The sequence below is a fragment of the Carya illinoinensis genome, chromosome 7, assembly GCF_018687715.1.
Source record: "Carya illinoinensis cultivar Pawnee chromosome 7, C.illinoinensisPawnee_v1, whole genome shotgun sequence".
NCBI classification, from domain to species: domain Eukaryota; kingdom Viridiplantae; phylum Streptophyta; class Magnoliopsida; order Fagales; family Juglandaceae; genus Carya; species Carya illinoinensis.
The window spans coordinates 10247457-10260426 of record NC_056758.1 but is presented as its reverse complement, the minus strand read 5'-3'; the positions used below and the strand labels follow the sequence as shown (position 1 = coordinate 10260426).

General features: G+C 36.8%; 1 protein-coding gene across 1 annotated transcript; it reads left to right on the top strand.

Annotated features, from left to right (window-relative positions):
- The first annotated feature begins 2297 nt into the window (after window positions 1-2297).
- On the top strand, window positions 2298-7800 carry LOC122315719 (la-related protein 1C). The gene is made up of 6 exons (XM_043131826.1): window positions 2298-3108; window positions 3643-4174; window positions 4276-4432; window positions 4547-4637; window positions 6444-6515; window positions 6661-7800. The coding sequence occupies exons 1-6, from the start codon at window positions 2641-2643 to the stop codon at window positions 6970-6972; spliced, it is 1632 nt and encodes a 543-aa protein (XP_042987760.1). The 5' UTR covers window positions 2298-2640; the 3' UTR covers window positions 6973-7800.
- Window positions 7801-12970: the final 5170 nt, after the last annotated feature.

Sequence of the window (12970 nt, the reverse complement as noted above, 5' to 3'; positions counted from 1 at the left end):
CGGTCGATTCGGATCGGAAAAACTGGCCAAATCAACCTATTCGGACCAAAACGGATCGAACCAAACTCTAGATCAATCTTGGTCCTAAAAGTTGTAGACTGAAATCATTTGGTCTGGTCCTAGGGTCTATAAATTTTAGACCAAACCAGACCAAACTCCTATATATATTTTTAAAAAAAAATTAATAATTTAATATATTATTTTAGTAATTATATAAGTTAATAACGTAATTTTCATCTAATTTATTATCATTGACCATAAAAAATCTTTTTTTAATGAGTTAGTTACATAATCTACATTAATAATTCACTTAATTTTAATTTAGTAATTTAAATAAATTAAATAAATTTTTTTATTAGTTTATTTGAAAAAAATAAAAAAATTAATTGAACCAAACTGATAGCTACCGCCTACCGGTCTATATGGATGTTCGATCCAAGGTTTTGAATTCCGTTTTGTTCCAGTCGGAATGGCCGGAATTTGCCGTTCCTATGTAGTGTCCTGTACACTCCACCACCCTGTTCCGTTTTGCTTCAAATTTCAGTCGAAATTGAGCTTTTCAATCCCCATTCCATTTCAAGATGTTCTTGTAATTTTCTTATACTTCGATGGCATTTATATAAATTTTAAATTCAAACGGTATTTAATTAATTCTAAAATATAAAATATATTTATATTATTTCAATTTTTTTATAATTTTAAATATGTCCCCCCATTCTCTATTTTTTAATATCTTTATTTTTAATAATTTATCTATTTTTTTTCTTTATTTTTGTGTCTTAACTCAAGTTTGTGATTTTTTTCAACATATATTCATTTTATAAATCTTCAATTCTTCTATAAATATATATATACACACACATATATATGATACACATTTACATATATATGTATTTATTTTATTAGTTGTTAGTTTATATATACATATAAATATTTATATATAATATATAATTAATTCTAAAATAGTACATCGAAATATACCAGTACTGAAATATTTCATTCTAGTGTCTTAACCGAAATGGTCACCGAAATGGAATGAGAATGTTCTAGTGTATCAGCAGGAGTGATAAATTGGCAGCAGATGTGGAATTTAGTTTTGCCCATGAAAATTAAACTTCTTGTGTGGAAGGTTATACATGATATTCTACCTACTTTACAAAATTTGGTTACAAGAAGAGTAATTGAGTCTGATGTATGTGGGATACGTAAAAGAGAGACTAAATCAGTGTTGCATGTCTTGTGGACTTGTCCTACTACAAGTTATGTATGGGTTGTTTCTCAATGTCCAATACAAAAATGATCTGCTGAATTCTCAAAATTTTATGTGTTATGGTCCCATATGTCCACTAAGCTATTTGTGGATGATTTTCAGTTAGCTTGTTTCATCTTAAGGAGGATATGGATAAGAAGAAACTATGCAGTTTATGGAAAAGATCTTAAGAGTGCTCAAGAGGTGGTAATGGCAGCTGCAGCAGATAGGGATTCTTTTGTGATATCACTAGCTCGAGAAGATACAAGTGATGTTCTTAGTGCACTTGACAGAAGTGAGGTAAGGTGGAAGAAACCAAGTCATCAATGAATAATAACTAATTAGGATGCCTCTGTGTGTACAAGACAAAATAAAGTAGGCCTTGGTATTGTTTTCAGGGATGAATATGGGGAAGGTATGGCATGCGTTTGTGCACAAATTAAGCCTTTTGTTAAGGTTGTCATTGTAGAAGGGATGGCTTTGAGAAAGGCATTGGAAGTATGTGCAGAACTGGGATTTGTCAAGGCAATGTTTGAAGGTTATTCATGAATTATTGTGAAAGTTGTAGCTAGTGAAGAGGATGTATGTATTGAATATGGACCTGTCATCCATGATGTTAGAGTGATGTTTTCAGAAAAGCCAAGTTGGCAAGTGGGTTTTGTTTACTAAGAAGCTAATGTTGTTGCTCATTGGTTAGCTAAACATGCTCTAGTTTCTGAAAATGAGCAAATTTGGATAGAGAATGGTCCAATGCAGGTTATGTCTACTGTTTTGTGTGAACAGTTTATGTAATGGTGATAAAAGTTTCTGTCTTTGCATTCTTCATCAATAGAAATGATATTATTTCAAAAAAAATTATCACCAAAATAGTATTCAAAATTTAGTTCAATCCGATCTAAAAAGAATGATGAACCAAAAATCACATGGACCGAACCGGACTGGACCAATTTTCTCTCCATGAGTTATCCAGACTTTAGTCCAGCTATGGTAGTTTCGTAAATCCATTCAAGAGAGCACTAGGGTATTTCCGTATTTGTGAACATAAACAAAACCCGAGAGCTTTCTCAAGGATTTCCTAGAGGAAAGCAACCAAAGTTAAGGAACATATAGACGGGGGAGAAGAGAGAGAGAGAGAGAGAGAGAAGAGAGAGTCCGTTCTTCTCCAAAGCTCTGCGATATTGATCGCCGAAATCTTTGGAAACCCTCCTCGCATTATCGAAACCCTAATCACTTATTCACTTTTCGCTCTCTACTCTCTCTCTCTCTCTCTCTGAAGCTATTCGGAATTTTTTTTTTATTCCCCCTTTAAGGCCCTCAATCTTCGTTGATCAACTCTTCGACTCGCTCACACACTCTCAGAAACCCTAATTTTTCCTTCTTTTTTTTCTATCATGGCTATGAGTAGTAGTGCGAACGCCGATTCCGCCTCGGCCACGAACCAATCGCCACGTCACTCAACCGGCGGCGCCGATACCGTCGGTAGTCCTCAATCGCGTCGCGCCACGAGGGTGGTGTCGTCCTCGCTGCCTCCGTGGACCCAAATCGTTCGCGGTCAATCTGAGCCGGTCGCCGCTGCTCCTTCTTCGCCCTCGCATACGACGGCTGTGAGTGAGCCGGCTGTTGCTTTGTTGGTGGTGGAGGAATCGATGGGGGAGGGCTCGGAGAATGGGCCGCATGGCAATGCGGGGAAGAGGCCGGCCTGGAACAAGCCGTCGAATGGGCCTACCCCGGACGTTGGTCCGGTCATGGGTGCGGCCTCTTGGCCCGCTTTATCGGTGTCTACTCGGGCTTCGGCTAAACCGTCTTCCGAATCTTCGAAATGCTTATCCGACATCGCATCGCCAGTCGCCGCGTCTCAGGTTTGGTTTCTTGAATTTATTGCAGTTGTCGGTCTCTTCAATTCTTTGCTCGCTGAGAATTCCCGAGTAATTGACATTTCCATTGCTAAAGCTCTTATCAGCTGAGCCTGATCGAGCTGAGTTTGATTTTTCATTCTTTCATTATTTCGCGAAACAACATAAATGTATTTGGAAATTATAGGAAGTAGGAAGTAGAAAATACCAAAAGTGAAGGAAAAAAACCCCAGAAAGCAACAAAAATTTGAATTTTAGGGATACTGGATTGCGTATGCATATTGCTTACATCGTATGAATTTGCTTAATTCAATTGATCAATGACCAGTTTTGTTGTGAATATATATTTCTTTTTGTAAAATCTGGAAGCTAGAACAAGAAGAAAACATAGAACTGAACCTATTTTCTATTAATTTCATACATTTCTAATAAACGGAATTGAGGGTGATTTTGGTGGAATGTTACCATGAGTTTGTTGGTCTGAGGAGCTCTTTTTTAGTTGTTTGCATACGTTTAGATTGTGTATTGTGTTTACTGTAGGGGACTGGAACAACATCTTCCTCTTCACAGAAACAAGTTAGTAATAATGCAAATTCTAATCCAACCTCGAACCACAGCATAAACACACGTCAGAGATCTATGAAGCGTCATAGTGTAAGTACATCCTCTAATGGTGGCCTCCCACCGCAGCAGCAAGCACCACCAGGTGCTGTGATTGATGGGGGTTCAAATAACCCTTCACCTAAAGATCATATGCAAAGGAGCGGGTTTTCATCACAATCCCATAGTGGTAACGATCATCCACCGCAGCGCAACTCATTTAGGAACCGCAATGGTGGCTCACATCCACGTGGAGATGGTTCTCACCATCACAATTACAAAGGCAGGCATGATCATGAGCGCGGAAATTCAGATTGGAATGCTCATAGGAATTTTGCTGGCAAAGACACCCACATGCAGCCACAGAGAGTTTTCCATAGGTTTATGAGGGGACCTCCACCACCACAGAGTTCTGCCCCATTTATTCCCCCACCAACTGTGCGGCCTTATGGCGGTCCCATTGGTTTCCCTGGTAAGCAGCAATTTTTTTTTTTATAGTTGGTAAGTGTACTTATATTTAGATTCTTTGTTTTTTGTGTGTGGGCGTGCTCTAAGGCCTCTACCATTTTTCAGATATGCCACCTCCAATGGTATATGTTGCAGCTCCTGCTCCTGAGTCACTCAGAGGCATGCCTTTTGTCACACCAATATCGCCTCATGCACTTTTTTTCCATGCTTCTGATCCTCAGTTATATAACAAGATAGTTAATCAGATAGATTATTATTTCAGGTATTTTTTTCAATTCTTCCAATAGGCATTGTGATTAATCAACTCTTTTTGGTTATTCTCACCATCCAACTGATCTTAATCAACCGTGGTTGCACCCCTATTCAATTATTGCAGTAATGAGAATTTAATTAAAGATACATACTTGCGGCAGAACATGGATGACCAGGGCTGGGTTCCTATTAAATTGATAGCAGGCTTCAAAAAAGTGAGTTGATTGGGGATATTTGAATGGTTTTGCTCATGCAATGGTGGTCTGGCGTTTTGTGTTTAGAGCTGCTTGTTTATAATCAGCTTCTTATATTATCTCATCTTCTTCAACTTCTATGCACATTGGACATGCAAGTTAAGAACCCTGGAAGCACCTGTTGATGCTTGAGGTATCATCAAATGGTGCAACTGATGTCAAATGATGATTGGGGATTCCACAAAATGAATGAGTAAATAATGAAAAATATCACATGTTGGAGTTGTGATGATCTTATTTGCATCAATATATGTTTTGATTTTAACACAGTTTATATATATATATATATACACACACGCACACACATATATATTCTTTTAGTGTCGTTCTATTCTGGACCGGAGTAGCTCTTTCCCCTTGTGCTAACACAGTTCACTTAATGCTCTAATGCTCTATTTGCTGAAACTTCTCTAACTCATCAAGTTTATTATGCTTTGAGTTTAATGGGCTAAAAATGTTTTACTACATTGATATTTTACTCTTACCTACCTATTAAAAAGATATTTTACTCAAAATACAGGAAATCTTACTAATTGGAATTTCTAAGCAAACCCTTCATTGCTATTGGACTCAATCTACTTTCAAATAACCTATTGATATATAGGACACTCTGCCTTCTTTAAATTTCATGACCCTCTTCTTTTTTGTCTTCGCCCACTACTTCTACTTACTGGTGAAGTCATTCATCTTTGTTGAGATGTGCAAACTATAGCTAGATTATTCTATCCTTCATTAATTATGCATCATCTGTCTCAGAAACATGGGCTTCTTTTTTCTAGATTGCCTACAATTGAAATCATGAAGCATGGCTGGCCATCTTTCAACCACAATCTCTTAGTATTTTATTAGTAGTGACAATCAAATGACAGCTTGGACGAACTTGCAGGTTGTGCTCTAGTTTTTAATGTTTACATTTCACTCTTGCCGTACATATAGACAATGGCAGCAACAAGTTGATTTCGAATGCACCAACTTTGACCATTATATTGCTGGGCTAAGGTCTTAACATGTTATCTTTATTCTGGATTTAAAATTTTATGTTTGTAGAACTTCAGTTGATCATAAAAACCAATTAAAAAGTTTTATTGGCCCATATATAAGGTTTACAGTTGCTAATACCTTATTGTTATTATCATCACCATTATTTAACCAAGGATGATGTTCACCTTTCAAGATACTCCTTTATCAACTCATTCATTGGAATGCAAGGTTTGTGTTTGTGGATATCTGACAACGTCATTGAAGTATCTATCTGACTAAGGGGTTTCCTGCATGGGGACCCATAATTGGGAGCTTGGTATGAATGATGAGACGGTAGGTTTTAAACTAGTAATGTGATTCTGGGAAAAAGAGACGTTTGAAAATAAAGGTGAAGTATGTACAGGCCCGTTGATCAATTGAAGTTCCTGATTTTTGGGTCCAGCTGTAACGTTCTTGTTCCATGAATTGTCTTTATTTATTTCTATGCATCAGAAGCCGACAGGTGGACAGTGTCAATTATTTACTGTTTATATCTTTGCACTTTTGATGTATTATGTCCTACATATATTCTGACCTGTGCTGGTGTGTGAAATAATGCCTTCATTGATTCTACAGGATTATGTTAATTGGAATCTGACCATTCTTTGTGCTACTCCTGTTCTTCTGATTTGCTGTCTACTTTTGTCTTTTACACATAGTATGCCAATTTTATTATTTCCCTTTCAAAGGCAAATAATAAAAATAATAAAAAAAGATTTACTTAAAATCTGCGGGCTTCCTTTACAGGTCATGCTCTTGACAGAAAATATCCAGCTTATATTGGATGCTGTGCGTACTTCAAATGTTCTGGAAATACAGGTATGTTTCTACAATATATGCAATTGTCCAATGTTGCAAAAGTTCATTGGCTTTGAAATCGAGGATATTCTGCTGGCATTGAAATCAATGTTTTTGGTATTGCATCAAATCCTCATCTAACAATGACCCTGTGCCTGTCTTCAAGGGTGACAAAGTAAGAAGGCGCAATGATTGGATGAAATGGATAATATCACCTTCGGTTCATTTTCCTAAGGCTTCAGGTCAACAGACCTCTGGAAAGTCCAGTCAGGATATACTCGAAGCTCATGTCCAAAGCATGTCACTGGAGGAGAAGACTACCGACCACAGCAGTGCTGGTGGTCAAGCTGATGTTCATGGTGTGGCAATCCATAGTGGACTGCCATCTGGGGATTCGAGCAACCTGATGCAGCTGTCTGGTGGCAGAGTTACTGGAGTCGGTGTTCAAGCCGGTTCGGATCACTCTATTTCAGCATGAAATTAGAGGAAGAGAGATGTGCGCTTTTGCACGTTCTTTTTAAACAACAAATTTCGTAAGTAAAATGGGGGAGGGAGGGACTTGATGACAATGGTGAATATCTATCATTTTCTTGAAGGTAGGGTCTTACCATGGTGCGATAAAAGCATATCTTCTAATCACATTGAAAGACATTATTAAGAAGGGGAAAAAAGAGAACCTATTATAGAACAGAAATATTAAAGCGGAAGAAAAAAAAAACCAAAAAAAAAAAAAAAGAAAAAACATTTCTATGACTCGAGCAAATATAGCATGGGTTTCTTATGGGGATGCACGTATGGTTCTGTTGGTGGTTTTGTGTTGAACTCCGTAAGTCTTTTATGGTAGCATGATCAGTGTTTTTGGTTGGGGATTTTTTATTTCATTTCCCTTTGCTGCCCCCTCAGCTGGTTTTTTCAGAATCTTTGGGGTCAGATCACCACCACTTTCTGGAGGTTTACATGAGAGTTGGAAATGCTCGGGGTCGACCCACATCCTTGCCGATCATTTGGGAACGGAGGAGGGTGGGTGGCTTTTTTATGGATGCTGCAGCTCGTTCTACAACTTCTATCATTATATACTTTTGATCAACTGCCCTTTTTTTTATTTTTTATTTGTTTTGAAACTCTCTCGTCGCATATATATATATGCTATACTTTAAATTTGCTTTGATATGTAATACCTTATTTCTTCAAACCCCTTGAAGAATTAACTGCATAAAAGTGGTCCCTGGGAGACAAACCTTTGAATTATCCAGGTTATGACTACTGGATTTGATTGGTATTCATGTTTACTCAAACTCTTCCGACCTGGATTTGGTTCAGTACCTATTCCTATTTCTTCTCCCTTTCGAATCAGTGCCACCTCGGTAGCATACCACTGAATATTTAGAACTCAACATAAAATGGTGAATTTTTTCAATTAAATTTTACATCTTTTGAAAAGGAAAATTCTTCTTGTCATCCTCACACTTCACACACCACATTTATTTTTTTTTTTTTTTTTTTTCTATAATAAATATGTAGTGTGTGGATGATAAATAAAATAATTTAATTAGTTTAATAAGAATAAAATGAATTAAAAAATAAAAAATAATATTTTAATATATAAAGTGTGTGGTGTAAGATGTTGTGTAGCATTACTCGAAAAGAAAATGACCTATTTGTACGCTCAAAGCATATACAAACACAAATTATTTGTATAGATGGGGTGAGTATTTGTAGTCTTTCCCGAGGACATACAGTGAGAGGGATATATTTCCGAGATGTTCGAAAGCTGAGGAAAACCAGCCCCTTTTATAAGTTGTCCATAGCCAATGCAACAACAAAGCAAAACGGTGATTCCAAAGTACTCTCTGTGCTTCATTTTAAAGTTCTGGAAAGATATTGGAAAGATATAGGCCCGGTTTGGATGTTATTCTTGATTAACATCAATTCAGTTCAGTTTAATTTTAAACTAAATCTAATATTCAAACACAATTCTCAAATTGTTAAATTTATCTCAACTCAAAATCTCTTTATACGTGAGATTTATAACTTTTTTTAACTCAACACCTTTTTATACGGGATCTATAATTTTTTTCAATTTTTATATATATCTCTAAATTTATTTTAACATTTAAATACATCTAAATTCATTTTAGATGAATCCTATAAAATTCATTTTACTTTCTCAACTCACTATTATTCAAAAAAAAAAATTAACTTCTCAAATTCAATCCACATCCAAACGAGGCCGATAGAATTACCCATTGATTTAAACGTAGAGGCAGCACTAAGAGTTACCCATCGATTTAAATGTAGAGGCTGCACTAGAAGATAGGAGTGCTGGATAACTAGGTGTGCTTTGACTTAAATCCATCCTCTCAGGATTGGTTGAATAAAATTATTACTACAAAACGAGTAGGTATTACTTGCAAAGGCAATACAACCTTTTTGTCGGTTCTTACTTCGAAATGTTTTGCTGTGTGAACTACGTTATATATGATATCACGATTTTAGGAGGCTTCAAGGATTTGCCAAAACAAGCACATACATTTCAAGTTTGACGGTTTGAGATTTTATCATTCCCATCACAACTTCTTATATGTGAAAAAGACTTTTAGGGTTAATTGCATCATCCAGCATTGTGCAGGCTGATCATTCAGATGATTCAGTAGATCAGTTACCATCACATCTGTAGTAGTTTTTCTCTTCCCCTTCTCCACCTACAAAGCTAAAATGTTTCTCAAGCAGGTAAAGATTGCTAGGCTTTCCTGAATGGAGGAGCCATGGCTGCATGTCACGCTCACACTTCATCTATACACATTCTTACCCAATTTGTTTCATGCTGCTACAAAGTCAACCTCAATGCCGAAAACCCCAAGCACAAAAAGAATACAACGGTTTTGCGTGGATTTGGCCAAGAACCCCACTAAAAAGAAGACTTAAATCCTTCGTAGTTTTTGGTAAAACTGCTGATTTTTTTTTTTTGGATTCTTCGGGTGCGTGCAGTTTTATTGCGACCAAATAAAAACAAAGATAGAGCCTTTTTCCTGGCATACTGTTTAGGGGATCCACCACCCTGCACCCAATTGATTGCCTTGCAAATCGTGCAGTGATTTAAGAACTGTATCCACCGGTTAGCAGTTAGTTTCATTCTTGTTACCGATGGACAATACGACCAAAACATAAAAACAAAAAACACAGAGAAACCAAGTTGTCGCGACAGAGATAATGATGAATCAGAATCTCTCATGCATAATGTTTTTGGCCGAGTTTCATTCATCTAAAATGCCGATGGGTCTCGATCAAATCATACCAGAAAGCACAAGAGTGAGAATATGTTCTGTATGGAGTAAACTCTTACGTAGAAAAAAAAATACCCTCTTCTTTAATTAGCTCCTGTCCACCTTCTCACGTATCTTTGTTATCTATAAAACCCTTTTTCTGGATAATCAACTCATAACTTGAGAGCACAAGGAAAAGGAAAAAAACCGGCGGATCTTCTGCTAAATAATACGTTTATTACGTCAGTTTTAAAGTGTCAAAGAAATATAATGGTGGTGAAAATACCACCTTTAATAACAGGTACAACAACACAGAAGTTTGAAGAGTAGCAGTAGTAGTAGTGTGGAGAAAGAGAAGTTGGACAAGTGTAGAGCTGATACACGGTGGTTTTTTGAGGTACTTTTTAGAGGAATAGAAGTGGGCAAGTGTCGATAGAGGGTGGATCTTGAGGTACTTTTTGGGAGAGGTTTTGCTTGAAACAGTGACTGCTGATGCTGATGATAGAAGGAGAAGAAAAAAAGTTTAGTTTAATAGGGTTGTGGCGTGGCAGAGTCGATGGTACGTACTGATGGGGGTGGAAAAGAGATGGGTAAAAGAGTTTGGGACAGAGCAACACAGTGCTGACAGCTGTCTAAAACATCAAAGACTAGACTCTGTAGAACTTCGCATGCTCCAAGACCAGTTCCTGGAATTTCCTACTGTTTGTTTTAGTTGAATGCTGTCTAACCAGTCGTGTGAGAGTTGTGGGTCCACTACCTTTGTTCTCTGGGTTTTTTTTTTTTTTTGGTCTCTCTTTCTAGTTTCAGTGCACCGCCTGTGATGGTTTGTGCAAGCTTTGCATGCAAGGAAGTTTTCTTTTCTCTCTCACTTTGATAAAGATGGTAAGTTTTATGTTATTATAAAATAGATTTCTGTTATTGCATTCATTTGCGTAAATCTATAAAGATGGTTAGTTTTCTTTACGTTTTTACTGATCGATGACTAGGGTTCCAAATCTTGCAAAAGATATATCTCAATTTAGAAAAATTGACTATTGTTTCATATCTCACCCTTGTTTCAATTGTATTGATCATATAGGTCAATCTAAATTTGACTTGTTTAATTAAACTTTTTGACCTTAACTTGATACACATAAATAATAGATGATATGACACGACCCTCATAATCCGTTTAATAATTAGTTCTTATTGAGTTAATTTCAACACGATCAATTTCAATATGTTTTAACCTATTTGATACATTTCATATAAATGAGTTGAGTTGATTTGTATATTTATTTTAATCTAATTAACATAATTTCATATGTATAATACAAAAATAAATATATAAATTGTTTATCATTATAACTAGATTCATGATAAAGTGTCTTAAAATCAATATTGAAACTAATAATATAAGAAAATCAAGATCTCCAAAAAATAAATATACATATTAACAAAGAAAAAGTTCAATAATTTGAGATATTAACTTGTCAAATACTAATTTTAATATTATATCCCAACAATAATAAAGACATATAAAACTATACATTTATAAAATTTGAAAATGGAGTTTATTCAGGTTATATGGATTGATTGTAGGTTTCTTGGGTTGATCTATAATTGATCTGTTTATTAATCATATCTTATCAAGTCAAACTGCCTTAACCCAAACACATTTGTATCAAACTCAAAAAGAATTGATTTTGTGCCTTATTCATATTGAGTTCACGGGTCGTGCTATATATTTTCACCTTACTAATTACCATGCTTCTAGAAACTAGAAACCTAAAAGTGAAACAACTTTAAAAAAAAAAAAATTATGGCATGGCTCAAGAAATTCTTTATATATATATATATAGGTTATTATATTGTAAATTCTTAATATTAATGCAAAAGGCTCTAAATGCACGTTGTGTGGATCCTCACTAGAAGGGATATGTTCATTCCCCACCCATCTAGGCTTGGTACACCTCCAAGAGGCCCACCGGCCAAAATGTAACTGGCCTACCAAGCAATAAAGGAGAGAGAGAGTCCAGAGCCAACGCGGGAAAAGGGTCAACATGGGAAGATGGGACAGCATTCACTTTAACACATCTCTGCCTGAATAATTTGCAAGAGAGTCACACCTTATTAAATGGTCATATACAGAATGCAGGCAGGAGATTCCAACGAAAGGCTCTATTCTTGACAGGGTGCCCAAACAAAGGTTGCACTCCCCCAACTGCCACAAGGGACATGACCCGAGGAATCCATGATGCATTAAATGCGATGGCATGGTACCCAGTACAGTGGAAGGACACCCTTGGCACAAGAAATGGAGGCCCCACCTAAAGATGGAGTATAAAAGCCTAATCTCAGATTAGAGATGCACTTTCAGATAATTTTACGATTTCTCTCTCACAATCAAGAGGATTGACTTAGGCATCAGAGGTGCTTTAAAACCGAGCATTCACGTTTCTTGTGTTGTAGGTTCATTGAGCTTGTTGACCAACGTGCAAAACTCATTATTAACAATGTGTCGTATGTGGGATCCTTGTATTGTAATGTGTCCTTTGCATGTTGGCAACAACACACTCTCAAATGACTCGCAATTAGGAGGTAACCTTGAGGAACATGGAAGGAAGATTCACATAAATAGAGAAGCACATGAAGAGGATGGCAACAGAGATGGCAAGAAAATGAGGTCCTAAAGAGAAGAAGCAACGGGTCTGGAGAGGACGTTGCACCAAGTCAAAACGAGCATGCCAGGTCACAAAGCTTCGGAGGGGTAAATGTGAACCACGAAGAAAGAAGAAAGAAGCACCACGAGCTACATAGTCTCATGGACAACTATGAGGAGATGGCCAAGAGGATGAGAGCATCATTGTTAGCTGACTAGTTGCTTAACAATACAAACTTGCATTTCAGTGCAGAGATGATGGCGGCTCCACTTCCACCAAAGCTCAAAGTCCTGAAAATGGAAATATATGATAGATCCAACAATCCCATCTAGCATCTGGAGACCTTCAAGGCCCACATGACTCTTCATGGGTTCCTCGAAGAAGTGGTCTGTTGAGCTTTCCCGCGGACGCTAAAAGGTGCAGTTTATAATGAGCAAGAGGAGGAGGTAGCTTGCAGCGTACCACCTGAACATCAAACAATGGGAGAACGAAAGTATAAAGGCATACTTGGCATAGTTCAATAAAGAACGGATGACCAGGATGAGAAAATCACGTTAGACAAGGCAAACAG